This window comes from Mirounga angustirostris, unplaced genomic scaffold (genome assembly GCF_029215605.1).
Source record: "Mirounga angustirostris isolate CCGP_5_RB_7025 unplaced genomic scaffold, mMirAng1.0.hap1 SCAF_15, whole genome shotgun sequence".
Classification (NCBI taxonomy): domain Eukaryota; kingdom Metazoa; phylum Chordata; class Mammalia; order Carnivora; family Phocidae; genus Mirounga; species Mirounga angustirostris.
This window is the reverse complement of record NW_026991723.1, coordinates 1592378-1619820: the sequence shown is the minus strand read 5'-3', so window position 1 is coordinate 1619820 and position 27443 is coordinate 1592378. Positions and strand designations below refer to the sequence as shown.

The window sequence follows — 27443 nt, the reverse complement described above, 5'->3', positions numbered from 1 at the left end:
CCGTGTGTTTCAGATGCCCCTGACCAGGAGGTAGCAGAAGCAGGGGGCTTGAGAAAGACCTTTGGAACCCAGGTGGCCAGCTGTGGTTTTGGACAAATCTTAGATCTGCCTCCCCCCACCCCCACGCCCGTTTCTTCAGCTGTGCCATGTGGACTCTGCTGCTAACCTTCCGAGGTGGGTTATGTCATTACGCGGAGCATTGAATGCAATGCTTGTGCATAATAGGGGCTACTGAGGGTTCCATAAGCACTTACTGACCTTTATGGCAAATGTTTAAACGCAGGCGGGCTGGCATTAAGACGAGCCCCCTCCCTCCTGAAGAATGGCAGCAGTATCCTTTAGGGAGACATTTCTAGACCAGTACTGCCTTCAAGGACTCTGGGGTGGGCTGGAAGCAGCCAGGCCTCCACCCGATGGACTGGGGTTCGCATTACATCCCATCCCTCCAAGGACTGCGTCCTCTTGGGCTACTTATCTCAATTCTTGGACCCTGAGGTTCCTCCTATAAAGTGGAGATAATAAACCTCATCTCTTTCAGTGACTTTGAGAAAGAAATTAACTCCCTAGCAGAAGGAGTGCCTCGTAGTTATACTAAGCATTCGACAAATTGTGGTTATTAGGATGGACGTCGAAAGGCCACGGGCGAGAGCCAGCCAAAGGCTTCACTTCTGGAGAAACACTGCTATTGTGATTTCTAGTATCTGAGGCCCAACTGAGCCATGAAAGTCATCAGAGCACAAAGCCGTTCTGTTCAGCAGGGCCAAGAACTCCCTCGTGCAGCACTCACCCCACAGCCAAGCCAGCGGCCCCCACGATTCAGAACCTCCGATGGGAGCTTCAGACAACAAGCTGTTACAGCAGATTTCTGCTCAAAAGAAAGAAAAGGAAAAGTTTCAGATGGTCAATTGGCAATGTAAGACCCCCAAATCAAGAGAAAAACCACAATGTAGAAAGAATCTTTTTTTTTTTCTTTTTAAGAAGTAAAGTCTAGCAACTTTCAAGTTGCAGCCAAAATGATAAAAGTTGCTGGCATTTTGAGGCCAAAGTACTGTGTTGTATGATTGATTCCCTGCGCGGGTGGAACGGGGGAAAAAAGGGGTAAGATGGGCTCCCGGGAAGCTTTGTCTCTTCCTCCAGTTTTGGCACCATGCCTGACCCGCCTTGCACGAAGTATCCTCAAACACTTGCTGGGATCGGTGGCCCTGGGCGCCACGACTTCCCTGCCAGGAGCTGGCCAGCACTGGGTAAGTCTTGAGGGTGACAGGCAGCGGTGTCCGTTGCTTTGATGAGCTCTTGAAAATAACGCCCGATGGAAATAGTGTCTGTGGTGGGGCCCTGGGGGGACACGCCGCCCCCCACAAGTCTCTGCTGTTCACCTTGAGCCTCTGATGCTCGTGGAGAAACTGCACCACGTTCGAGTGTTGCCACCAGAGTGTCTTCATCGGCTGGCCCAGCTGCCAGGCTGTGTCAAGTTCCCGGGCAACCAGCTGTAACTTCTCCAGCTTGGAGGAGTGCTTGCTGCCTTTTCCAAGTGGCTCTTGGGCACTCTGGTGGCACAGAGCATGGCCCGTGTGTCGGTGGCCCTGGCGCGGAGCTCCCAGAGGAGCTTCTGCATGTCCTGTGGAGGCAGCGTGAACGCTTCCTTAGGAGCGACCTCCCGAGGGCAGGCGTGGGCATGCTTCACAGCATTGTCTCGGCCTCCTGTCCTCCATGGGCCAGGGACTCCTTGGGTGGGGCTGGCACCCATGGTCGCCAGCCCAGCACCCATTTTCACCTTTCCTCCCCAAAGAACCCTGAGCCCTGCCAGCAATGTGTGGGCAACTAAAAATACTACATTCGTTTCCTGCTTCCCTTGCAGTTAGGGGTGACCAGACATGCAACAGAAGCAGAAGTAGGAGTGGCTGGGTGGGGCCTCTGGGAAAGCAGCTTCAAAGTGGGCAGATGCCTCTGGGACAAGTCTTGACCCCTGCCCTTCCCCTTCCTCCTGCCGGCCTGGGGCTGGTGCCCACGCAGGGCAGCACCTTGTGACCCTGTGTGGCAAGGGCACCCCCAGCGTGGCCGGAGAAGAGGGCAGAGCTTCAAGGGCAGCCAGCTGCCTGGGCTGGCTCCCCACCTCTGGACATCTCAGTAGGAAAACAGAACCCTTAGTTTCTTAAAAATCACTGCTCATGAGCTTTCATTACAATCAAATGCAGATCCTTGCTGAAAGAATGGCCAAATACGGGGTGCCTGGGTGGCTCGGTCGTTAAGCATCTGCCTTCGGCTCAGGTCATGCTCCCAGGGTCCTGGGATCGAGCCCCACATCGGGCGCCCTGCTCTGCGGGAAGCCTGCTTCTCCCTCTCCCACTCCCCCTGCTTGCGTTCCCTCTCTCGCTGTGTCTCTCTCTGTCAAATAAATAAATAAAATCTTAAAAAAAAAAAAAAAAAAAGAATGGCCAAATAGAAGGATTACCCAAATAATTTTGAGGGGAATGAAATCTCAGACCCGTCCGTCGTGATTGTTCTAGAAAAAGTCAAGATCTCTGCCCTGGATTGTCCACGGCCACAGCCCCTCCCTGTCTCAGCCCATCGGCCCATCACCCGCTCATCCCGTCAACCTCGGCCCCCGTCAGCTCTGGGACATATTTCCGTCGCAAGGCGCGGTGAGGTCCTGCGGACGCTGGCGTCACCTTGGCTCTGATGGCGGGAGAGTCCTGCATCTGAGATTCCTGCTTGTGGAAAAGGGACCCGGGTCCCACAGAGAATGGAGTGAGAGGTGACCCCGCAGGACATACAGCCACACGCAGCAGGCAGTAGGCCCTCGGCAGATGGGGCTCGACTCCCCACACCCCCTCTGCCCCGGGCAGCGACCGGTTCTTCCACCCTTGCGTGTCACCGCAGTCCCGCACATGTCACCATCGGTCACCATAGCACGGCACAAACACGTCCCGACATTGCGAGCTGACCGAGAAATGATGCGACTCTCCCCCATTTCCAAAACCGTCTTCAAGTTGCCAGTTTAGTTGATAAATAGATATGCCTGCCCTCCCTATCGCCCCCGGTAGCCCGCCCGGTGTGTGTTGAGGCCTTATTTGACCCACTAGAGTAATCTTCCCGCGGGCCGCCTCGCGGCCCTTACAGACACACTGCAGAAAGATGAAGGGACATGGAGCGCGGTGGGCACAGCAGCGGAGCGCCCAGGGGGCAGGCAGCTGTTGACCTGGGGTGGTCCGGGAAGGCATCTCGGAGAAGCTGTCCTCAGAGGCAGGACCGAATGATGGCCAAGCACTGGTCTTATGACACAAAGCACAAAGGACGTCTGAGGAGTGGCCAGGCGCTGAGGCTGAGACACAGCTGGGCGGAGTGGGGACGCGGCGCTGGAGAGGCAGGGGGGCCAGGCCTTGGATTTATTCGCAGTATGTGGACCCCCGCCACCAAGTGGGGATTTTGAACAAGGGACTGGTATGAGCTAAAGCGCTGGCTATTAGTGGGGCTGTGTGGGCATGAGGAGCCCACGTGGGAGCCACTGCAGGGTCCAGGCCAGAGATGAGGAGGGTGGGACCCGCGGGGAGGCCTGCGCACCACCAGGGTCATCAGAGAGCGCAGCACGGCTGACCAGGGGCCCGGGGAGCTGCACGAGTGGGGACGGCCAGGAAAGGCCACGTCCACTCCCACCAGTCCACAAAGTGTTGGGGCCATGGAAATGAGGGTTTTCTGGGATAGTGGCTCCCACAGGCGAGAGAGAACAAAGTGGATGAAGAGCAGGCCAGTGAGCTCGTCTGTATCCTTCACCCACCTGGGTCTTGCAAGATGTTAAATATCTCTTTCTCTTTCTTTTGAGTTTTTAATATTACTTTGGTTGTTCTTTGGCTTCCAAGAAAACTTGCAGTTCTGTGCTATACAAGAAATATTAAATGCTACAAATTGTGGACTTTTTTACATTTGTAAAATGATCCATTTTGTGATAAATAAATATAAAATGACGTATTTTCTAAGTATTTTAGGCTTTGTATAGAGAACAGAACCACAAATACAACAACAAAAAATTTAAGAGATTCCAAAAATGAGTGAGTCATTTGAATTTCTGTTTTTATGATAAGGAATACGTGATGCAGTAAAATTATTTTGTAATGCGACAGCAACTCACATGGAGAAGCTCACAAGAGAGCAGACTTGCTTATTTCTCCAGCCCTGGATCGCATTTAAAACACAACTGGCTTCTCTGGCCGCGGAGTGAACTGGGAGTGAAACCAGCAGGTGCCCTGGAGCAGAGCCCTCCCGCTCAGCGGGGACCGTGGGGCCAGTTCTCAAAACTACCCGAGTCTGTCCACCATTGAACTTCAGCGTAACACGTCCCTGTTCCTTTAACATAACTGAGATACTAATGACCCGAACCCACCGGTCCGTCCAGCAGGGCCTTAAATTCACTGAGCAGGACCCCTGTCTTGCTCACTGTCGGACGCCCTCTGCCAGGCCCCCAGCGGGCACCCAACAGACACAAACACCCAAGTGAACAACAGAGGGAGGTGGATGCTTTCTTGGCTGATAAAGCAGTGGTTCGGAGGAGTGCGATAAACCCAGCTCTTCAAAACATCCTTTAAAGTTTAAAAACAGCTTTACTGAGTATAATTGACATGGGAAAATTATACAATTTGATAGGTTTTGAAGCTTACTGGATGAGGGGAAGCCATCACCGCAACCAGGGGGGCGAGCCCTTCTATCCTGCGCCCCTTTACCATCACCTCCCTTCCCCCCTCAGCACCTCCAGTGCCTCCCCAGCAATCTCTGCCCTCCCTTCTCTAACTGCTTGCTACGCCACAGTTTCTAGGATTCTATATAAATGGATTCGTGCTCGCTTTTTGTCTGTCTTCTTTCACACAGCAATTTTCAGACTCATTTACAGGTTGTTGTGTGCAGCCGTTCGTTTATGCATTTGTCTGGATGTTTGGATGGTTTCCAGTTTCTGTCTATTATAAATAAAGCTACTATGAACGTTTGTGGGCACGTCTTTGTAGGCATATATATTTCCTTTCCTCTTGGGTATTGAGACCCAGGAGTGGAATGAGTAGATCATATGTTTAACCTTTTGAGAAACAGCCAAACTGTTTTCTGAAGTGTTTGTACAATTTTACGTTCCCTGCGACCATGTACGAGAGCCCCACTTCCTCTGCATCCTTGCCAACACTCGGTGTGGCCTTGTCTTTCTAATGGTGTGCGTGGGATCTCATTGTGACCAGTGACGCTGAGAATCCTTTCATGTGCTGTTTGGTGAAGAGTCTGTACAAATACTTTGCCTATTTCGATTGTTTGCTTTCTTAGAGTTGAGTTTGAGGGGCACCTGGATGGCTCAGTCCCTAAGCATCTGCCCGTCTGCCCCCGGCTGAGGCCATGATCTCTGGGTCCTGGGATCAAGTCCCTTGTCGGGGGGGGTCCTTGCTCAGCAGGGAGTCTGCTTGAGATTCTCTCTCTCCCTCTGCTGCTTCCCCTGCTTGTGCTCCCTCTCCCTCTGTCAAATAAATAAATAAAACCTTAAAAAAAAGAAATGCTAGAGAATAGAAAAACAATACTATAATTAACAAAATATTGATTAAAATAACACCAAAATAAACAAAGCACTGAATAAATTAATCTAGAAAAAATAAAAATATATGAAATAAGAAATGAGAAGGGAGAAATAACCATTGAATCAAATGAATATTTTTTAAAATAGAAGACTACTTTTAATTGGATAATTTCCTAAGAAACAATAGCTTAACATAATTGACCCCACTGGAGAGAGAAAGCTTGAGCAGAATAGTTTCTGTACCAACAAAATAAAGTTATTGAGAGACTATCCCACTCAAAATCACCTGGCCCCGTTGTTCCCAAGAAGAATTCTATCAAATCTTCAACTTGTTCCAGAGCACAGAACATGGAGGACTTTGAAGTGCCTTTTATGAAACAAGTAGGATGTTGAGACACAATCCTGAGAAGACGATATCGAAGGAGCAAAATTTACAAACAGATATTACTTACACATACCAGTGCAATTACAGTAAACATAATGTTAGGGGAGGGACTACACCACCACATTGATGTAACACCATCCCATGGCCAAGCGGCATGTGTTCAAGAGTGAACATGGTGTTTTCATTTCCATCCCGTTCAGAACAGCTAGTGGATTCCGTTTGGTTTCTTCCTCGCTCTGTGCTCTCTGGAGGCGTCCCAGAGATCTCTGTCATTGAGTCCTGATTGAACTGTATTGCGGTCAGAGAAGTACTTGGTGTGATTTCAATCCCTCTAAATAGCGAGACTTGCTCCATGGTCTGTCTTGGCGGGCTGTGCACTCTGCGGTTGCTGGGCGGAGTGGCGAAGCGCTGTCTGGCCAGTGCCGTCGTCTGAGTCTACTGTGTATATGCTGAGTTCCTGCCTACTTGTTTTGCCAGCGATTGCGAGAATGGTATTGAAAATTATGCATCTGTCCATTTCTCCTGGGCCTTCTATCAGTTTTTACTTTTTTATTTTGAAGCCTCATTAGACGCACAAACATTTAGGACCCCTGTGTTCTCTCGATTAGTTGATTCCTTCATCAGAATGAAGTGACCTTCGGGGTCCTGAGTGGCTCAGTCGGGTGAGCGTCCCACTTTTGATTTCAGCTCAGGTCATGATCTCAGGGTGGTGAGATCGAGCCCTGAGTTGGGGTCTGCACTCGGTGTGGAGTCTGCTTGAGATTTTCTCTCCCCCTGCCTCTGCCTCTCCCTCCACTTTCTCTTTCTCTCAAAATAAATAAAATCTTTTTTTAAAAAATGAGGTGACCTTCTTTACCTCTGATAACGTTATTTGGTCTGAGATCTGCTTTTTGGGATGTTGATAAAGCCCCTGTAGCTTCTTTTGATTCATGTTAGCATGACTTATTTCTTCCCATTTTTTACTTTTAACCTGTTTGCGTGTGTCTTCCTTTTTAAAGTGTATTTATCACAGGCAGCATATAGTTGGGTCTTGATTTTTTAATCCATTCTGATCATCACCTTTTTAACTGAAGGATTTAGATAATTTTCATTGCATGTGATTACTGACGTAGCTAGATTTGAGTTTTATCATCTTGCTATTTGTTTCCATTTGCCCAATCTGGTTTTTGTTCCTTTTTTCCTCTTTTTCTACCTTCTTTAGGATTGAGTATTTTTCTGTGATCTTGTTTTATCTCCATTGCTGGCTTATTCTCTATAACTCTGTCTTTGTCATTTTAGTGGTTGCTTTAGGGCTGATCATATTTATCTTTAACTTATCCCCGTCTGCCTCCAAGGATGTTGCAGCCCTTCACATATAGCGCCCTCCCACCCTGTCCCTCCTGGCCTTTGTGCTCTTCTTGTCCTGCATTTCACTTTTACATATTGTAAACCCCACGATATATCGTTGTTTTAAAACTGATTATCTTTTACTTTATTTTTTAATTTTTTTTAAGATTTTATTTATTTATTTGACAGAGAGAGACATGGCGAGAGAGGGAAGGGGAGTGGAGGAGGGAGAAGCAGGCTTCCCGCTGAGCAGGGAGCCGATGTGGGGCTCGATCCCAGGACCCTGGGATCATGACCTGAGCCGAAGGCAGACGCATAACGACTGAGCCACCCAGGCGCCCTAAAACTGATGATCTTTTAGAGAGATTTAAGTAATACAAGAAAAATCTTTGGGAGTTCTGTGTTGGCTTCATTTCTGGTGCTCTTCATCTCTCTGTGTGGATCCAGATTTTCCTTCTGCTTGACGGGACCGCCTTTAACATCTCTTCAAGTGTGGGTCTGCAGGTGAGGAATACTTTCAACTTTTGTGTGTCTGAAAAGGTTTTTATTTTGCCTTCACTTTTGAAAGATATTTTCAGTGGATATAGAATTCTAGATTGACTTTTATTTTTTTAAATGCATACTTCTAAAATTTTGCTCCACTATCTTCTTGCTTAGATTGTTTCCAATGAGAAATCGGATGTCATCCTTATTTTTGTTCTGTATGGAACATCTTTTCCCCCTGTGGTCACTTTTAAGATTTTCTCTTCATCACTGGTTTTCAGCACTTTGTTTCCGTTTTTTAATAAGATCTTATTTATTGGCCAACTGGTGAGACCTGTGGTCCCTAAAGAGCTTCCACATCCACATATTGGTTCTCCATCACTGAGGCACATTTATTGGCCAACTGGTGAGACCTGTGGTCCCCAAAGAGCTTCCACATCCACATATTGGTTCTCCATCACTGAGGCACATGTGATTGATGCATTTTCCCTCCATGTCCCAGCTCTGTGCACTCAGGACCCGCCATGCCCCAGGCCATTGACATCTGTGGAATGTGTTCTGAAGCAGGTATCAAGGGTCACCTGCACAGGACACCAGGTGGAGGACAGAGGTGATGGTAGCATGAGGATGCTCGATTGGTCATTCAGCAAAAACACACCATACTGGGTGCTCCATGGAATCCTCACGACTGCGTTAGATGATAATTGTGCAGGGAAGCTGGGAAGGGGCCAAGATGCTGGGTAACATGCCCACGGCACACACCAGAAAGGGGCAGCGCTGGGATTAGAAGAGCAAAGTCCCTTCCACTCTGCCACGCCACAGCCTCCTGGGCCTTGTCAGGACTGGCTGCAGCGTCCGTGGCGTGCTTGGTGAGGTGCCTGCCACTCGGTGGTAGCTACTGATAGCGTAAGGGCCTCCACAACGTCAAGTCCACTGCAGGCTCACGGTGAGGCCAGGTAGATGGAAGGAGAGAGGACCCTTCACTTTCCCTCTTCTAGTGGGGGGCTCGGGACGAGCCACTCACGTCTCGGCAGGGGAGATTACCACCGACCACGATGCAGAACCACTGAGAATTTGTGGCAGACGAAACTGATTTTCAAAGGCAGAGTCCAAACAGCAACAGTGAACAGCACAGTCTTCTCTCAAGCCCTCTTACTGGTGTGGCCAGCCTGCCCAAGACTGCCACCATGTCCCGCAGGAGGAGGGACCACTGAAGGAATAGCAGAGGCTGGAGCGGCCTGGAGGCCCAGGAGGTCTGCTGAAGCTGACATCACAGGGACACCCTGCTCCGTGAGGATGGACCCCCAGCACTCGGCGCTGAAGAGCCAGGAGCCCGGGCACCACGAGACCATCTCTCGGGGCCACGTCTGTGCTCCCGGAGTTGGCCACGAGCTTCAAACCAGAGCCAAATAATGAAGACCAGGGAATCATCTTGACCTCCTCCAAAGAAATCACCAGCTTGGTTCATGCCCCGCAGTTAACAAAGCAGCCTAAAGCTGGTGGGCTGTGCTCCGTAATCTGCGAAGCAAGGAGCACCCTGGCCGTCCGGGGTTGTTGAGGGCATCAGATGGGCTAGAACTAGAGCCGACTGGCGTTATGTCCAATTCATACCTGAGTTTTATCTGACACGAGTTGTCCTCAAGTCTGTACCAACGGGGAAGTCTACGTGCATCAGATTACCTTTGAAGGTCCCTTGACTGGGGCATGGGGTACAGAGGACACAGGGTTTTGCCTCACGGTGTTGCAGACATGCGCATGGAAGTGCACGACGTTTCGAGCACTGTACGGAACGCGGTGAGGGCTCCTGTGTGTCCCGTGTGAACAATACGCTCAGCTCTGCAAACAGCGCAGGAACCAGCAGGAGGGCCGGCAGCTTCGCTGGTCCCCCTCCCCCACCCTCTGTCATTGGGATGATGAGGGGTAGCCAAATCCTCCTAAGTCTGAAGATGCTGCTACTCAGTGTGACTGCTTGAGCCCTTCTCTCTGTGGTCCCCTAAATCCTGCTGCGGGCTGCATGGCTGATGCCACACACACCAGGGTGATGTCCCTGGGCTCCAGTGCGAGGAGTGAAGGGCAGGCAGTGTGGGTGCGGGTGCGGGTGCGGGAATGTTTCTGGAAAGGAATCTCTGCTATACTCCTGAGCAAACACCTGATTTCAACTCTAAGGCTGCTGAGCAATTTGGCAGATTAGGCAGCTTGGCAAGAATAAACTAAAGTTGTAACTGGGTACCAGATTCGTGGCCTCCCCATGCTCTTCGCACATTTGAGCAAGTTGGCTGTGCTCTGTGGTGTGGACTATCTCTGGTGCCCCCTCAGACTTCCCAGGATGTCCCCCTGCCTTCCCCTCAGAGAGATGAGCTAGAACACAGAGGCACGAGCCTGTGGCAAGCGCCCATCGCCCACTGTGACGTCACCACAGGAGGGGCACCGCCCGCCAGCCGTCTCCTGGGTAGTGAGTGCCCTGCCTTTCCCCGGGCACGCTCCCAGGTGACGATGACGCACAGGAGAGCACAGACAGGGAGGAACCAGGTCTCCTGGGGTGACTGCGAAGACCAGAGTTGCAGCCTTGAGGAGCGGGTGCCTGAACTAGGCACTGAGAACCCAAGTGTATTAACTCCATCTCTCATTTGCTGCCTTTGATGCTCTGGCGTCTAGGGCCCTGCAGACCCTGGAGGGACGGGCCACGCCTGGAGATGGCGAGGGGCTCACCTGGGGGCTGCCTCCACATTCAAACAACCCACGCGGAGCCACACCGCGGCCTCTGTCAGCTCTTGCCACCCAATCACTGCGCCTGCCCTGGTCGCCCAGCACCAGGTGCCAGACATCTCTGGTGGCCCCCTGCCCAGAGCCCGCTGAGGTCATTCACCCGCTACAGTCTGCCTCGCCTGTTCCTTCCGTGGAAATCACAGTACTCGCTGGCTGACCCCAGTGTTTCCCGTGTGGCCCCCCACAGCAGGTCCACCCTCAGGGACCGTGGGTAGCGAGCTACCTTCTGATCTGATGCCTGCCTGCCACACCTGAGTAGTAATAATACCTACATTTTAAAGCACAACAGACAAGACCAGGTGCCACGGTCACAATCCACCTGTTGAGCAAACTTTCACTCAGGGTGCGCTATGCCGGGGACGTGAGGGGGAAGGGGAGAGGCCCCCCTGGCCCCCCCTCGGGGCCCTGGACGCTGAGCGGGACACACATGCCGGACAGCCACCCTGCCAGCGCCACCTTGGGATCTCCCGCCGGACCGGCAACCTAAAGCTGTCCTTTCCCCCGTGCCGCTGGGGGTGTGTGTGAGCGCATAGTTGCATACGCGTGTCTGTGGAGGAAACGTGGTAATCGAGCCCGGAGTCCGAAGGGAGAGCTCCACGCCAAGTCCCGGCTGCGCAGAGTACGTGTCAGGCGGACAGTGGAAAGTAGGGGTCGTATGCGTGCGTACACAGGGGACACAGCGCTGGGAAGATGAACGGCTTCGGAACATCCCCCACGCCCAGGCTCGGCAGGGGCACCCTCGGTCTCCCTGAGTCTGGCGGACAAACGTTGGTGGAGCCTCGTTTTACAGGGGATTCCCTCGCCCCTACTGTTAAGCATGTGACTTAGAACCACACTGGGGGACCAAAGGTGGTGTGAAGCCACCCGGACGGGGGCTCCGCCCGCCCCGGGAGCCCACATCAGCCGTGGCCACAGCTGGCCCTAAAGGGACATTAGAGAATGAGCATGTTAAGCACTGTGAGACCGCCCCGGGAAGAACTCTCCAGAACAAGTTCCAAGGGGCTGCCTCGGTGGGCCTGGGGCGGGGGCACACGGAGCAGAGGCCGTGACTTTCACTCTCCATCTTTTCCAAGGTTGACCCTTCAGCCTGGTGTGTACTACTTTGAGAGGACTTTACAACAAATACAAAGTAAGCGAAAATTCCAAGTTGAAACACGAAAAGTGTAAATAAATCCAAGCATCTGGTGCCTTTGAAGCTATCCCAGGCCGGCAGCCCGTCACCCGCCCCCATGTCCGACTGGTGACTGTTTGGGGGCCGGGCCCCCCTGCCCAGGCCGCCCTCTGTTCCACGGCCCCGTCTCCCGCAATCTGTTCCGCCTGCGTTTCTTCCTTCCTTCCCTCCACAAATCCCCAAGGGACCTGGATGAGCTCCAGTTGTGGTTCCTGCGCTCTAGCTCGGGATCAGGTCCCACCGGATGCGTGGTGTGGATTACGGCTCCCCACTGCCCATAGGTCAAAACACAGCGCCCTGTGCATGACCTGTAAGACCCCCTCCAATAGGGCCTCACCTGCCCTCCCAAGAGCACATCCCACGTCCTCCACTGAAGTCTGTCTCCTACGGACCAGCCCCAGCATCTCCGGGTGTGGGCCCCTCCCCTGGGCCCCGGCATCTGCCACCCCCTCTTGCCGGGATGCCCTCCCCACTTGCGATGCCCTGCTCTGTGCACTCTCTTCTTCTCTGAATGTCCTGTGTCCGCCGGGGCCTGGCGCCTTGCTAACGAACACTCCTTGCCGCCAGCGCGCGCCCCAGGGCACGTCCCCGCGGCCCCCAGCCTGGGTCCCCCATGTCTTCGGAGCCCGCTCCCACCCTTCCCAGCCCTTCAGAGAGGGGTTCTGGCCGGCCAGTGTCTGCTTTGCCAGACATGCCCCAGTCCTTTTGTGGGGTGGATTCTGAGACGTGCCGACCGGAAAGAGACCTGCCGCCTCAGTAGAAGGCCCCACACCTCTCTCTCTCCCTGACGCCCGGGACGGCAGACTGCCTGCTGGCACCTGTCTGGGGGGCCGGGAGGAGCCGGGAGGAGCAGCAAGGGGCATGAACCCTCCATGCACACAGGGCAGGACAGCACCGCGCCCAGGGCCTGCCCCGCCAGGCTTCTAGATCAGGCACCAGACACAGCCCCGGGAGACACATTGTCACACGGACGCCAGACTTTCCTTGTGGGACAAGAAGCGAGGCCATTCCTCAGACCCCTGGGGCACCAGCACGTGTGGGGGGCAAACTACGGCCCGCCCACAGCTTCCTTTTGTACAGCTCACCAGACACAAGCGGGTTTTACATCTTTAAGACCCGGTAAGAAACAAAAACAGGAACACATGATATGTAACGGAAACCATATGTGGCCTGCAAAGTCCGAAATACTGACTTTCCAGCTCTTTACTGAATTTGCTGACCTCTCTGATGCAGAAGATACGCGGCTGGAGAGCAGCCCGCCGGCTGGCTCCAGCTCCGGGGACTTGGGGTCCCGTGCGGGCCTGCGCTCCTGCACAGGACGGCCTCTGGCGCGCCACTGAGCTCTCCCGCACCTCCACCCCCTGCAGAGGGGCAGGTGCATGGGCCCACCTGGCCTCGGGTGCCTCGGAAGACCAGGCAGCCTCCACGAGGGGCGCTGACAGCCCGAGGAAGCACAGGTCTTGGCTCTCACCTGAGCAAGGACGTGGAGGCGTGGAGAGGTGCGGCGACCTGTCCAGGGCTGCAGTTCATGAAGACGGAGGAGCTGATGGTAAGTGGTGCCCCGTGGGCTCTCCTTTTGCCTCTGACAGGCTGCGCTGCTCACAAGTGAGGTCCTGCAGATGGGGACGTTCCCGGTGAGATGCACGGCCTCCTTACACTCCTGGACGTGCTTGTGAGACCACGGGCAGCAGGGAGAAAACCATGAAGACCTACTGTATGCCCTTAACCTCCATTTGACATGCACAGAGTGAGCACCCAACATGCTGGACACACGTGACGGCCACATGGGGGCCACGGTGCTGCCATTCCTGGGCTCTTCACTTACCTGCTGCTCCTGTGCCTTTGGTTCTTAAATATCTATTTAGTTAAATGGATAAAGAATAGGGGATCTATATACACAACGGAATATTACGCAGCCATCAAAAATTAAAGTCTTGCCATCTGCAACGACATGGATGGAACTGGAGGGTATTATGCTAAGTGAAATGAGTCCGTCAGAAAAAGACAAACATATGATCTCGCTTATATGTGGAATTTAAGAAACAAAACATGAACATACGGGAAGGGAAGGAAAAAGAAGACGAAAACAGAGAGGGAGACAAACCATAAGAGACTCTTAAGCATAGGAAAAAAACTGAGGGTCGCTGGAGGGATGGGAGGAGGGGGGATGGGGTAACTGGGTGATGGACATTAAGGAGGACATTTGATGTAAGGAGCACTGGATGTTATATGCAACTGATGAGTCACTAAATTCTACCCCTGAAACTAACAATACAGTATATGTTAATTGAATTTAAATGTAAAAAATGAAAAAAATTATTTGAGGCGGGGGAGGGGCAGAGGGAAAGAGAATCCCAAGCAGACTCTATGCCCAGCACGGAGCCCAGTGTGGGGCTAGATCCCACAACCCTGAGATCATGACCTGAGCCGAAACCAAGAGTCAGCACACTCAACCGACTAAGCCACCCAGGCGCCCCTAAAATTTACCATTTGGGCCATTTGTAAGTGCGCAGCTCAGCAGCACTGAGTGCAGCCATCCACACCATCCATCTCCAGGACTGTTCCATCTTCCCAAACTGAACCTCTGTCCGCACTAAACAGTGTGTGGACTGGGCAGGACAGCCTCCAGGACCGAGCTCACTCAGGTGGTATCACGGGGGCTGGAGGGCGTGGGTGCAGCGGGGTGAGCCCATCCGGGCAGGAGGGATCAGGGGAGGCAGAGCACCAAGGAGAGAGGACGGGGGTCCATGCTGCCTCCAGGGTGGATGGGGCATGGAGGCCAGCCTGTGGGCTCAGGAACGGGGGGCCAGCAGCAAGAGCACGCACTCCGGGGCTGGGCCCAGGCGCCAACCTAAGAAAGACCAACACCTTTCTGCCCCATCCCTCCTGCCCCTGCAGCGTTCTGGCTCGTGCGTGAGGTTTCCCTCTGCCCCTTCTGTACACCGGCCCCTTTCTGTGGCACAGACTTCTCTGTCCATGTCCCCCTTGGACGCCACTGCAGGGCCAGGTGCCTACTGGTCTGGGAGTCAGGTTTTGATCAGAAGCTGCCCTGCCTTCCACGAATCCGCAGTCTGGTGGGAGCACCAACATGCAGACCCCCAGTCCCCACCGCGGACATGAGTGCTGTCCTAGGAGAACCGGCCTGGAGCCTGGGAGGCTGTGTAGAGCCGGGTGGGGGCGAACAGATGTCACTGAAGAAGGGTGGAGACAGAGCAGGAGGGGCTCGGAGATGTGGGGGTCTTGGGCCCCCGAGAGACCCTGGGACTTGGAAGGGGCGGCAGAGGATGTGATGAGACTTTCTTTAGAACAGCTGAGGTGTGTGGGGCTGGGGACCAGCGGATGGAGCACAGACGACACAGCCCAGGAGCCTGAGCAGAAACGGATGGTGGGTGTGGACAAGGAGCCAGGGCCTCGGCTTTTCACCAACGGAAATCAAGGCTGAGCTCCCGGGAGAGCCTGCTGGGGCTTGGGTAGGGGGCATCGTGTCCTATTCACAATTGCCAAAACCAGCGCTAACCCGAGTGGTCCTGGGAGAATGGACCCACAGGCCGTGGCCAGTCCACGTGGCAGGAGCTCCTGAGCCGCAGATGGGAGCCGCCGTGGACACACACGATAGCGTGGGCGCATCCAGTGGGGCCCAGAGCCTGCGGCTGTGTGACGGCTGAGAAGACAAAACCAGAGGACACGGCGGTGGGCTGTGCAGGGACAGCAGGGGACCTTCTGCACTGGCCGGCAGCTGTGTCTCCCTCGTGGTGGCAGTTACATGACTGCGTGTTTGCAAAACTCGGAACATGGACGGTTGAGCCTTTGACCCATTATCTCCATATACCTGACTTTAAAATAAGCAGCCCCTGGGAGGGGAGCGGGGAGGCGGCCGAGCTGTGGTGGCTGAGGAGGGCTGGACCACGGGGCCGGGCTCTGGGGGACGGCGGGGAGGGTCTCCTCCAGACCAGCCTGGCCCTGGGAGCTGGGAAGGGCCACACCCTGGTGCTCCATCTCCTCCGGTCATGCTGTCCGTGCTCCAAGCCCGGAACAGCCTCAGTAAGGCGGGCCCTAGTTCCTGCCCCTCCTCCTCCCTCTCCCAAGAGTGCCAAGAGCCACCTCCTCCGCCAGCTCGGCTCAGGGTCAAGGGAGGATCCCACTCGAGCAGACAGGCCCCGCCTGCCAGGAGCCCCGATCCACAGCACACACCCCCGTCCGCCTGGGTTCCTCGGGGAGGGGACATGCCCTGCCTGGCCTGGCTGGCCGGCAGCACCCTGCCTTCTGGGGAGGGGCCGGCCTCCAGGACACACTTCGGTATTTTAAGGAGAGACATGTGCCCATTCCAGGCTCGTAGAGCCCCCTGTGGCAGCTGCGAGGGGGCGCAGAGGGCCCAGGCCTCTCCAGCACCTCGGGCCCAGTCGGGGGCCCAGCCTGGGGTAAACGGGGGCCTGGAGTCCACACTGAGGAAAGAAAGTCAAGACATGGGCCGTTTCTGCTCACCTGAGATTGTGGATATAAAACACTGGATGGGGTGAGGGGGACCTCTTTGAAATTTGGCAACAGAATGACCCCAGCCCTCTCCTACAGTCCAGGGACAAAGAAGGATTTGGCCTCAGAACAACGGGCCAGAAGCACCTCCGTGCACTGCTTTGTCCAGAATCCCCGACCCTCCATTTCCCGACTTTCCATAGGCCGAGCACGTGTCCTCCCTCTTCCCAGAGGAAGTTGGCTCTGAGGTCCCACTGCTCCTCAGAAAGAGCCGGTCCTGCCCCCAGGGCCACCTGCATCCTTAGGGGGACCGGCCTCGAGTCTGTGTCTCTAGGGCCAGGGCCGGAAGGGGCCACGGGTGGGACGCGGGGGGCAGAACGAACACTGTCCCGTGTTTAATTCAACTTCCTCCTCTCCCGAGCAGACACAGACCTTCTCAAGAGCCATTTCTTGTTTGCCAAGGGTTTCTTTTGCACACGGGGTTTCTTCATGACTCACGGGCCCTGGGTGGCGGCCAGGAGGCTCCGTCAAATTCCCGGGGGGCTGACTTCCGGGCACACCAGCAGCGCCCTTGTGGGAGGTAGGAGGCCAAACCCTCTCAGTTAGAGCTTCTGAAGCTCTGCAATTAAATTGCGGTTTCTGTGCCTCCACATTAGCTTGTGAATGCCAGTTGTCAAAGTTCTTAATTGTTGAAAAAAATAATTACGTGGCTAAAGCAGCTAAATCTCCTCTGAACCCTTTAAACAGAGAAAGCAGGAAGACAAACATCTGGCAGGAGAGGCTGTGCTCTGAATGGGCGGCGACCAGAAAGTCCACGCAGGAGTCAGAGTCTGGGAAAACAGTCTTTCACTTTTACCAACGGAGCAGGAATGTGGGACATCTGTTAAAACACAGGTTTTCCCAAATCAGTCCTTCAGAAATCCTCAGAAAACAAACATTTAAAATCAGAAATGCACTTCAGTTCATGTAAAGATAGTTTAGATTGTAGACACAGAGCTCCCACTGCAAAAATACTACCAGCAGAGAGGCTCTCTGGAAATTGAGCTCGACAAGCGACGGAGACCAGCTGTGAGCAAGCCACTTCTTTTTCACTTTAGAAACACAGCATGGCTGCGCTGTGGGCAAACTCATTTACAGAAATTCAAGCACAGTTAGAGCCCCAGCACCCCTCGAACATGATGGCCCATACGTCCCCGCCCAGAGAAAACCCACGTGACCACTCCAACGTGCCTCCTCCCAGGACACCGTTTCCTCTTTTACAAACGTAAGTCTATTTTCTGGAACAGAAAAATCGGCACACAGTATTTAAAGTGTGCAACTTAATAAAATCTTTAAAAAAGTGGGGGGGCGCCTGGGTGGCTCAGTCGGTGAAGCGACTGCCTTCGGCTCAGGTCATGATCCCAGAGTCCTGGGATGGGGCCCCACATCAGGTGTTCTCAGCGGGAATCCTGCTTCTCCCTCTGCCCGCCCCCCCCCCCCCACCACACTGTTCATGCTGGTGCTCTCGGTCTCTCTCTCTCTCTGAAATAAATTAATAAAATCTTAAAAAAAAAAAAAGTGTGCAACTTGATACCTTCTGACATGAAACCATGAACTTCACCCACAAACCCAACACCACAGTCACCACCGTGAACGGGAGCATGCCCCCCACACCCCCGGGCCTCCTCTGGCCCTGGGCAGCCAGATCTGCACTCGCTCACGACACGTTCTTCTGCGTTCCCTAGTTTTATGTACAAGGGATCACATGGCGCGTACTCCTTCCGTCTGGCTTCTCCCACTCGGCACAGTGAGGCGGAGTCATTCCTGCTGTTGTATGAATCACTGAGAGTTCACTCCTTTTTATTGCAGCGTGGCGTTCCACGTGTGGATCCACCACGATGTGGTTTTCCATTTTCCTGTTCATGGACCTTGTGCTGTTTCCAGTTTTTGGCTAGTCCACACAGAGCTGCTATAGACACTCCTGGTCAAGTCTTCGTTGGGATGTACACATTCTTCCCCCGTGGATAAACGCCTAGGAATGGAACAGCTGGATAGCACACTTCTGAGGCCACCGCCAAACAGCTTTCCAAAGTGTGCACCACTTCATGTTCCCACTCGCAGTGTGAGTTCCCATTTCTCCGTATCCCTACCAACACCTGGTGCACCCCAGTTTCTGCATTTTCAGCATTTTACAAGGTGTGCGGTGGCATCTCCTTGTGGCTTTCATTTGCATTTCTTTTAATTCCAATACCGTTAACATATGGTATTATGTTAGTTTCAGGTGTACAACATAGTGATTCAACACTTCCTTATGTCACTGGTGCTCATCAGGACAGGTGCACTCCTTAATCCCCATCACCTGTTTCACCCACCCTCCCACTCTCCTCCCCTCTGGTGACCAGCAGTGTGTTTTCTGTAGTGAAGAGTCTGCTTCTTGGTTTGTCTTTTTTCCCTTTGTCTGTTTGTTTTGTTTCTTAAATTCCACGTCTGCCTTCGGATCAGGTCATGATCCAAGGTCCTGGGATCGAGCCCCGCATCTGGCTCCCTGCTCAGCAGAGAGCCTGCTTCTCCCTCTCCCTGCCGCTCTGCCTACTTGTGCTCTCTGTCAAATAAATAAAATCTTAAAAAAAAATTCCACACGAGTGAAATCATACAGTATTTATCTTCCTCTGACTTATTTCACTTAGAATAATACCCTCTAGTTCCATTCACATCCTTGCAAATGGCAAGATTTCATTCTTTTTAATGGCTGAGTAATATCCCATTGCACGTATACGCCGCATCTTCTTCATCCATTCATCTGTCGGTGGACGCTTGGGTTCTTTTCAGAATTTGGCTATTGTAGATGATGATGCTATAAACATCGGGGTGCACGTACCTCTTTGAATTAGTGTTGTGTTCTTTGGGTAAATACTTAGTGGTGCAATTGCTGGGTAGTAGGGTAATTCTATTTTTAATTTTTTGAGGAATCTCCACACCGTTTTCCAGAGTGGCTGCACCACTTTGCTTGCATTCCCACCAACAATGTGGGAGGCTCCCCTTTACATCCCTGCCAACACTGCTGTTTCTTGTGTTGATTTCAGCCGTCTGCCAGGTGTGAGATGCTGTCTCACTGTGGTTTTGATTTGTATTTCCCTGATGCCAAGCGATGCTGAGCATCTTCTCATGTGTCTGTCTTCTGCCCATTTTTAAATTGGATTATTTGGTTTTTGGCGTTGAGTTGTGTAAGTTCTTTATAGATTTTTAAAAATTATTTTATTTATTTATTTGACAGAGAGAGACACAGCGAGAGAGGGAACACAAGCAGGGGGAGTGGGAGAGGGAGAAGGAGGCTTCCCGCTGAGCAGGGAGCCCGATGCGGGGCTCAATCCCAGGACCTTGGGATCATGACCTGAGCCGAAGGCAGACGCTTAACGACTGAGCCACCCAGGCACCCCAATAGATTTTGGATACTAACCCTTTATCAGATATGTCATTTACAAATCTTCTCCCATTCCATAGTTGTCTTTTAGTTTTGTTGGTTGTTTCCTTTGCTGTGCATATTCATTTGCCTTTCTATGACTAATACTGCTTAGCATCTTTTCATTTAGTTATTTGCCAATTTTGTATTTTTGGTGGTGTATTAAAATCTTTGGCACTTTTATAAGTTTGGGCTGCTTTTCCTTTATCTTGTTGAGTCTTGAGAGGTTTCAGATAGTCTTTCATCAGATAAATGCTTTGAGAAAGAGTCTCCCCTAGTCTACGGCTTGTCTTCATTTCTTAACAGTGTCTTTTGAAGAGCGGAAGTTTTTAATCTTGATGTAGTCCAGATTATCAACTTGTTCTTTAATGGACTGTACTTTTGGTGTTGTATCCAACAAACCTCTAATTAACCTAAGGTCACATATATTTTCTCTTAGAAGTTTTATAGTTTTAGATCTTACATTTAAAAGTTGATTTTTGTAGATAATGCAAGATACGGATCCAAGGGTTTTTAATTGTCATTTTGCATACGAACATCCAATTGTTCCAGCACCATTTGTTTAAAGACGGTCCTTTCTCCGCATTGCCTTTTCACCTTTGTCCAAACTCAGGTGTTCATGTGTGTGTGGGTCTCTCTCTGGAATATCCTGTTCCATTGATGTACCTGTCTAGCTTTGTATGAGTACCACACAGTTTTGGTTAGTGTAGCTTTATAATAATTCTTGAAATCGGGCGCCTGGGTGGCTCAGATGGTTAAGCGTCTGCCTTGGGCTCAGGTCATCATCCCAGGGTCCTGGGATCGAGTCCGGCATCGGGCTCCCTGCTCAGCGGGGAGGCTGCTTCTCCCTCTGCCTCTCTCTCTGTCTCTTATGAATAAATAAAATCTTTAAAAAAGGGCGACTGGGTGGCTCAGTTGGTTAAGCGACTGCCTTCGGCTCAGATCATGATCCTGGAGTCCCGGGATTGAGTCCCGCATCGGGCTCCATGCTCGGCAGGGAGTCTGCTTCTCCCTCTGACCCTCCCCCTTCTCATGTGCTCTCTCTCTCTCATTCTCTCTCTAAAATAAATAAAATCTTTAAAAAAAGAAAAAAAATAATTCCTGAAATCAAGTAGTGTTAGCCTGCCAACTTTGTTCTTTTTTCAAAGTTCTTTTGGCTGTTCTAGGTCACTTGCCTTTCCATATGAATTTCAGAATCAGTTTGTCAATTTCTGCAAGAAAAGCCTGCTTGGACTTTAATTAGGATTGTATGGGATCTAGAGATCAATCTGAAAGGAATGGACATATAAACAATCTTGACTCCTCCAACTCATGAGCAGGTTATCTTTCCATCTTTTTCGGTCTGTTTAAGTTTCTCTTGGAAATATTTTGTAGTTTTCAGTGTGCAGGTGTAGTGAGTTGAATCACGCCACTCACCCTCCCCCTGCTCTGCTATGTTCGTGTCCTCGTCCCCAGAGCCTGAGAATGTGAGTTTATTTGGAAAAAAGGTCTTTGCAGTTGGTACTTGAAGGTCTCAAGAGGAGATCATCCTACATTATCCAGAGGTGTCTAATCCAATGACATGTGTCCTTATAAGAGTTGCACAGAGGATAGAGAGAGAGAGGAGAAGGCAGTGTGAAGATGAAGGCAGAGATGGGCGTGATACGGCCAGAAGCCAAGAAGCCCCACGGGACACCGGTGGCCGGCAGAAGCTGGAAGAGGCAGGAAGGATCCTCCCCTGGAGCCTCTGGAAGGAGCGTGGCCCTGCTGATCCCTTAATTTCAGACTTCTGGCCTCTGGAACCAGGAGAACCAGAACAAGTAAGCCCCCGCTCCCCCACCCCCTTACTTGTGATCATTTGTTGTGGTGGCCCTTGGAGATGGATAGAACAGGTGGCTCCCATTTTCTGTCAGATTTATCCCTTAGCGTTTGATGCTCTGGTAACTGCCATTGTTCAACTTCAGGTTCTTCATTGCCAATATACAGAAATTCAGCTGGTTTTTGTGAATTGATTTTTTGTCTTCCCACTTCACCAAACTCACGTAATAGCTGTCATAGTTTTTTTCTGTAGATTCCATCAGATTTTTTACAGGGATGGTCATGTCTGAAAATAAAAATGGTTTTACTTTGGGCGCCTGGGTGGCTCAGTTGGTTAAGCGACTGCCTTCGGCTCAGGTCATGATCCTGGAGTCCCTGGATCGAGTCCCGCATCGGGCTCCCTGCTCGGCAGGGAGTCTGCTTCTCCCTCTGACCCTTCCCTTCTCATGCTCTCTCTCTCTCTCTCTCATTCTCTCTCTCAAATAAATAAATAAAATCTTTAAAAAAAATGGTTTTACTTTCTCCTCTGAATGCCTCATATTTCTTTTTCCTGCCTGATTACACCAGCCAGAACCTCCAGCACAATGTGAACAGGAGGGGGGGCAGCCTTCCCTGAGTTGTTCTGATCTTAGGGGGACAGTGCTCTCCTCTTTTCCTCTACCTCCTTACTTCTTTGATCCACATTTGTTGATCCCTTCTGTGTGCCAGGTGTTACACCGAGTGTGGCAGGATCATGGATGAGAAGAAAGAAAACCAACACACGGAGCACCACGTGTTTAAGGGCTGTGAGAGACAGACACATGTGCACAAGCACGTGAGAGGAGACGAAGCACACATGTCCCAGGACACGTGAAGATACCTCACTGGGACATGTCTCACACCAGCTGAATCTGGCAGAAACCAAGAAGGCAGCCAGTACTAAGTGTTGTCAAGGCCACTGAGCAATGGGAACTCGCATTCACCACTGCTGGCGGATAAACGGAGGCGATCGTTTTAGAAACACCTTGTCCTTGTGAAGGAACCTGGACATGTGCCCTGAAGCCCGTAAATGCCACTTGTAGCTCCACAGCCTAAATAACTATGTGTGCACCCATGTGTTTGTATTTATCTACAAATACAATCATCTAAGTGTCCATCACAAGTAAAGGGGTAAACTGTGGGGCATCCACATAATGGGCTGCCACACCCCAGTGAACACACAGGAACCACAGCTCCACACGCCAACATGGATAAATGTGAGGAACGTGGTGGACAACGTGAGCAAGTCACAGAAGAATACACACTGCGTTCTTCAATTTGCATAAAGCTGAGAAACAAGAAAATCCAAGTGATGTGCTGTTTGAGGTAACGTGATAGAGAAACACACACAACGTACAGCGGAAGCGCTGAGGAGTGCATTGGTCAGCCCCGGCTGCCATAACAAACACCATGGCCCGGGCTGGTACGATAGAAGTGTGTGTTCTCACAGTCCTGGAGGCGGGAAGTCTGAGGCCCAGGCGTGGGCAGGCCAGTTTCCCCCAAGGCCTATCTCCTGGCGGGTAGACACCGTCTTCCCACGTCCTCACGTGGTTGTCCTCGGTGCGTGTCTGTGTCCTCACCTCCTTTTCTTCGCAGGGACACTGGTCATGCTGGATTGGGGCCACCCTAGTGACCTCGTCTTCACTAATTACATCTGCAATGACCCCATCTCCAAATACAGTCACATTCTGGGGTACCAGGAGTCAGAACTTCAACATGAATTTTAGGACACTGTCCAGCCTGTAATACCCCTCCATCTCCTTGGGCTGTATAGTCAAGTAGCTGAATTTGACTACATTTAACACACTCTGTTCCAAGGAATTAGAGCTGAGCTTTGAAGGATGTTCAGAATTAAGTGAGTGACAATGTTGAGAATTAGGCTTCTAGCATTAGTTCCAAGCATGTGCTAAACTCGGCTCCTGACAGAGGACGAACGACTGAGAAGATGAGCTCATGTGCCCCCAGCATCAGTGGAGAGCCACACACAGAGGAGGCATGGCCTTGCTTGCTGAAAGAGGAGTTTCACACTGGTCTCTTCCACTTGTTTTGAAGTCCACTGGGAGCATAGAGAATATTCTTAGAAAATACTTGATCTTCTAATTTAAACTTTGTTAAAATAATACAGGAAATATCACCTACTGGTCTCAGGAGCATTAAATTTAATATTCGGTTGAACCACAGGAAATGGCCACATGTGATCATTTTTGACCTGCAGGCTATTCCACATGGTTCAGTCTAATTCAGTGTCTGACTACTTTTAATTTTATTTTTAAGAGAAGAAAGAAAATGAGAAAGCAACTCACTAAATCAAAGCCAAGGAGTGTTTTCAGGCTGTAATCAAATGGCCATGTAAGTAGGAAACTACTCCAAAAATATAACTTCTCCCCAAAACAGGCAATCTTAAGAGTCAAACATCTTTTCATTTTAATCAAGAAAGCCAGGAGGCAAGGACATTACAGCCTTCTGTTGCAATATAAACTGCCGTGGACACACGAAACTTCAGTGCACGAGGTCTTATGATCGTAAAAGTCTGGTTTGGACATTGTCTTCCATGACTGGATGTTTTAAATGATGGCTGACAGTGATGGTTTCCCCAAGCCACACTGCTCAAGGCCTCCATCGTGATCACTCACAAGTCAGTTTTACCGTCAGTGTTGGGCTACTCAGAGGCCAGCTCATGCCTAAAAGCATAACTAAAACAGAATGCACAACTGCATCACAGGATTTGTTGAATTTTTCTCCTGTCATGTTATCTGTAAACAATTTTCAACCAACTAGCATTGAGTAGGCTCCTTTATTTTCCTTTAAATTTATCTATTTGAGAGTGAGGGAGAGAGAGTGAGTGAGAGAGAGAGAAATGGAGCAGGGGGCAGAGGGAGAGGGAGAAGCTGACTCCTTGCTGAGCAGGGAGCCCAACGTGGGGCTCCATCCTGGGACTCTGGGGTCATGACCTCAGCCGAAGGCAGACACTTCAGTGACTAAGCCACCCAGGTGCCCCAAGGAGGCTCCTTTAGATAAGGTGATACTCTTGAGCCATATTCATAAAAAGCACCAAAGAGAATGTCATTCTTGTTTTACTTGCACTGAAAATATATCGATCCTTGTTCATTTGGAACAACAAGAACAAAGATGCCTTGAGTAAACTGTCAGATTAAATCAATCCCCCAAATTACTGTGGGCCTTCAGATATCAGGGGCTTGGGATATGCATTTTGTCTGCAGCCTATTGTCTCCAGAGATTTCTTCAGACCTCTAAAGAACTGGCTGAAAGAGCATGCAAGCAATGAGCAGGTGTCCTCCATTTAAGAGAAACCAGCAAAACTTTATTGAAGTTATGATACATGGTTTTTCATGGACGCCAGCATGATGAAAGCACATGCTCTTCCTGAGATAAGACTGGGGAGCTGGCTGAAGACACGACTAAGCACATTACGTGGGTTTCTGAGTTCTGCACACGGATAAAGCAATCTCAAGACCAGCAGCACTTCGGTGCAGAGGGCATCAGCGAGCTCTCGGATAGAAGGAAAACTGGTAAGTGGCCGGAAATCCTGCACTTCCTAAGTGAGATATGCTGAGATCACAGGACAGTGACATGGCAGCTCAGCCAGCTCCAGAGGACAGACATGATGGGGACTTTCACTAAGTGACAAACAACACAATGCTCTATGGTGCCACCATGGAGCCCAGTGCTGACAGGGCCCATGGTTCCTGCCGGGCATTCTGTCAGGGGGAGGGAGGAGGGCACAGTCTGGAGTCGGTCAGACTGGGACTCCTTCAACAGGCAAGTATGAATAATACTTCTCCCCGGGTCTGGTAAGAACCCAGACAATGCATATGCATGGCCATGGCCGTCAGTTCTGAGTGTGTGCTCTTGGCCCCTCACACTTCCGCTGAGCTGAATCCCAAAACCCTGTAAGTTCTTCTGGTCAGTAGAACTATCCTCTGGCCTGCAGAGAACTCCTCATCCACTCAAGTGCAGGAAGGCAGGAACCCCGCCAGCCTTAAGATTCCCCTCACCCGCTCCTCCTAGAGCTCTCCTCTCCCCTCCTGCCCCTCCTGCCCCTCCTGCTCATACTGGACCAACAGAGTTGGGACCAACCAGAGCCTGACTGATGTCCAGCCCACGACCCAGTCTGCCTGTCAGGATCGTCCCATCACCAAGCATACCTGTATCATCAGGAGCTCCAAGCTAAAATGTACGAGGGTTATGGGTTGTTCTTTTCACTTTTATTCAAATACATACAAAGCCCACAGACAGCCTGATTTATTTCTCCCACCAGCTCTCTTCCTCAGTCTGGTGCGCTGCCATGGTCACGTCGGGGCTGTGCGGGACCATCTCAAACACACAGGCCAACAGCCGCTTGTCCAATGAGCCCTGCTGGCAGCTGCCCAGGTGAGACTGACAGAAATGACGGTAAACATCTTTTTGGGTAAAAAACATATTTTTATAATGTACCTTTGGATAAAATGTAATCTTTCCCTTCTTTCCCAGGTCAGGCACTTAAAAATGAGAAATTTCAGGAACGGGCAACCAGTTCATTAAAATTCGCTGGATCTTAAGTTTCCTAAGAAAACTTACACAGTGTGGGAGGTAACGACATTCAGCATTTGCCGCCAGAGTCTGTAAGACCGACAAGGATTACTATGTTTCTGATGTGCCAGCACCTGATTCAGAGATGCAGGAGTCGGGGAGACTCATCCGTGGTTAGCTTCACTTCCCCCGAAATTCCGTCTCTAAAATTAGGTCATAACCTTACCGTGAAATTGGTTAGATGAATAGCATATTTACTGGGGAAAATGCTTACCCTCTGTGTGGCCCGCCCTCTGGTGCTGCACACATTCATCACGGCTTCGACTGCTGAATGACAGTTTGGTCCACAGAGAACTGGTTAGGCAGGAACTAGTTCACTTATTTCTTATCTCGAGCCCAGAGGGTGATTGCGGCCTACGTGCGTCACGTTCAATTTAAGAATCTTAGTTCTCAGAGTGACAAGTGGCCGAAGACAGGGCCCTGAGATGACAGGGTCCACGGAAGGGCAGATGTGGGAGGTGTGGGCCGGTGGTCACGCTGCTGCATGGAGCCTGCCCCCACCTGACGCTCCTCCCTGTGGAGTCCTGCTTCTGAGCAGCTGCCCACACTGCCCACCACGGCCCCCGCTTCCACCGTGAAGACGCTGTTTGTTGGGCATCAGGCTGGACGTGCCGAAAAGCGTTCCTGCCTCCTGTGACAGCAGAGGTCGGCAGGGGGTCTGGAAGCCTGACCAAGAGCAAGTCTACTTCCCGTGGTAAAAAAATCCCAACCACCTCACAGTCAACCTTCAACACAAAACTAAATCTCTCTGAGAAATAATATCTTTGAAATCCTTTGACGCGTTTATAAAAAGAAAACAACAAAAAATTTGCAAATTAAAAAAAGATCCTTAAAAAAATTCAATAGCCTTCTTACTAACAAATACAAAACTGCTTAAGACACTTTGTGACTTCCTTAGGTCAAGGATCAGGGGGATGGATCCACAGTGAAGTTTTACTACTAAAATTACCTATTTGGTAAAAACTCCAGCAAGGGTTCCACTGACAAAATATTTGTTTTGGAAAGAAGAGTCACAACTTTTTCCAAAGTGTCAAAAAGAATAAAGATGTAAACACCACATACTTAACATATTAATACAACAGTATTAATTCAGTTAAATAAATACAAGAAAGTGGCACCAACGTTATGGCAATTTTTCAACACAAAAATGTAGCTCGAGGGTATTTTAAAATAAATAATTGCTCCCAACAGAAATGGGTGTTCTTAGCACAAACCAAGAGCGTCTGAGATAAAGTGCTCTGAGACAAAGCGGCTCCACGCTCCAACCTGTTCATCTGTGCGCAGAAACGCCATCTGGGTCTCCGGGTCGGAGGGCTCCGCCACCAGGAAAGCATCACTAAACGCCAGGCTGAGGGCCATCTTTTGTCATTTTCCTGTTTTCTTCCAGTGTGTGTTTAAATATTTTCTTCAGGGTGTCGTAAACTAGTGGTCCATTTTCAGAGTCAAAATTAACCTG

The 27443-nt window shown here is 51.1% G+C and overlaps 1 protein-coding gene across 5 annotated transcripts in view; it reads right to left on the bottom strand.

Annotated features, from left to right (window-relative positions):
* Window positions 1-2439: 2439 nt before the first annotated feature.
* Window positions 2440-27443, bottom strand: part of PTPDC1 (protein tyrosine phosphatase domain containing 1) — a 75784-nt gene continuing 50780 nt past the window's right edge. Inside the window, exons 12-13 of one of the 5 annotated variants that reach the window (XR_010407825.1) lie at window positions 21410-27443; window positions 12318-17023 (exon numbers count right to left, since the gene is read on the bottom strand). Coding sequence is in view for 4 of the 5 variants with exons in the window: in XM_064579833.1 (XP_064435903.1) it covers window positions 27324-27443 (120 nt within the window). In the remaining variant the exon portion in view is untranslated. The other 4 variants (XM_064579833.1, XM_064579834.1, XM_064579830.1 and 1 more) reach the window with 4 other exon arrangements.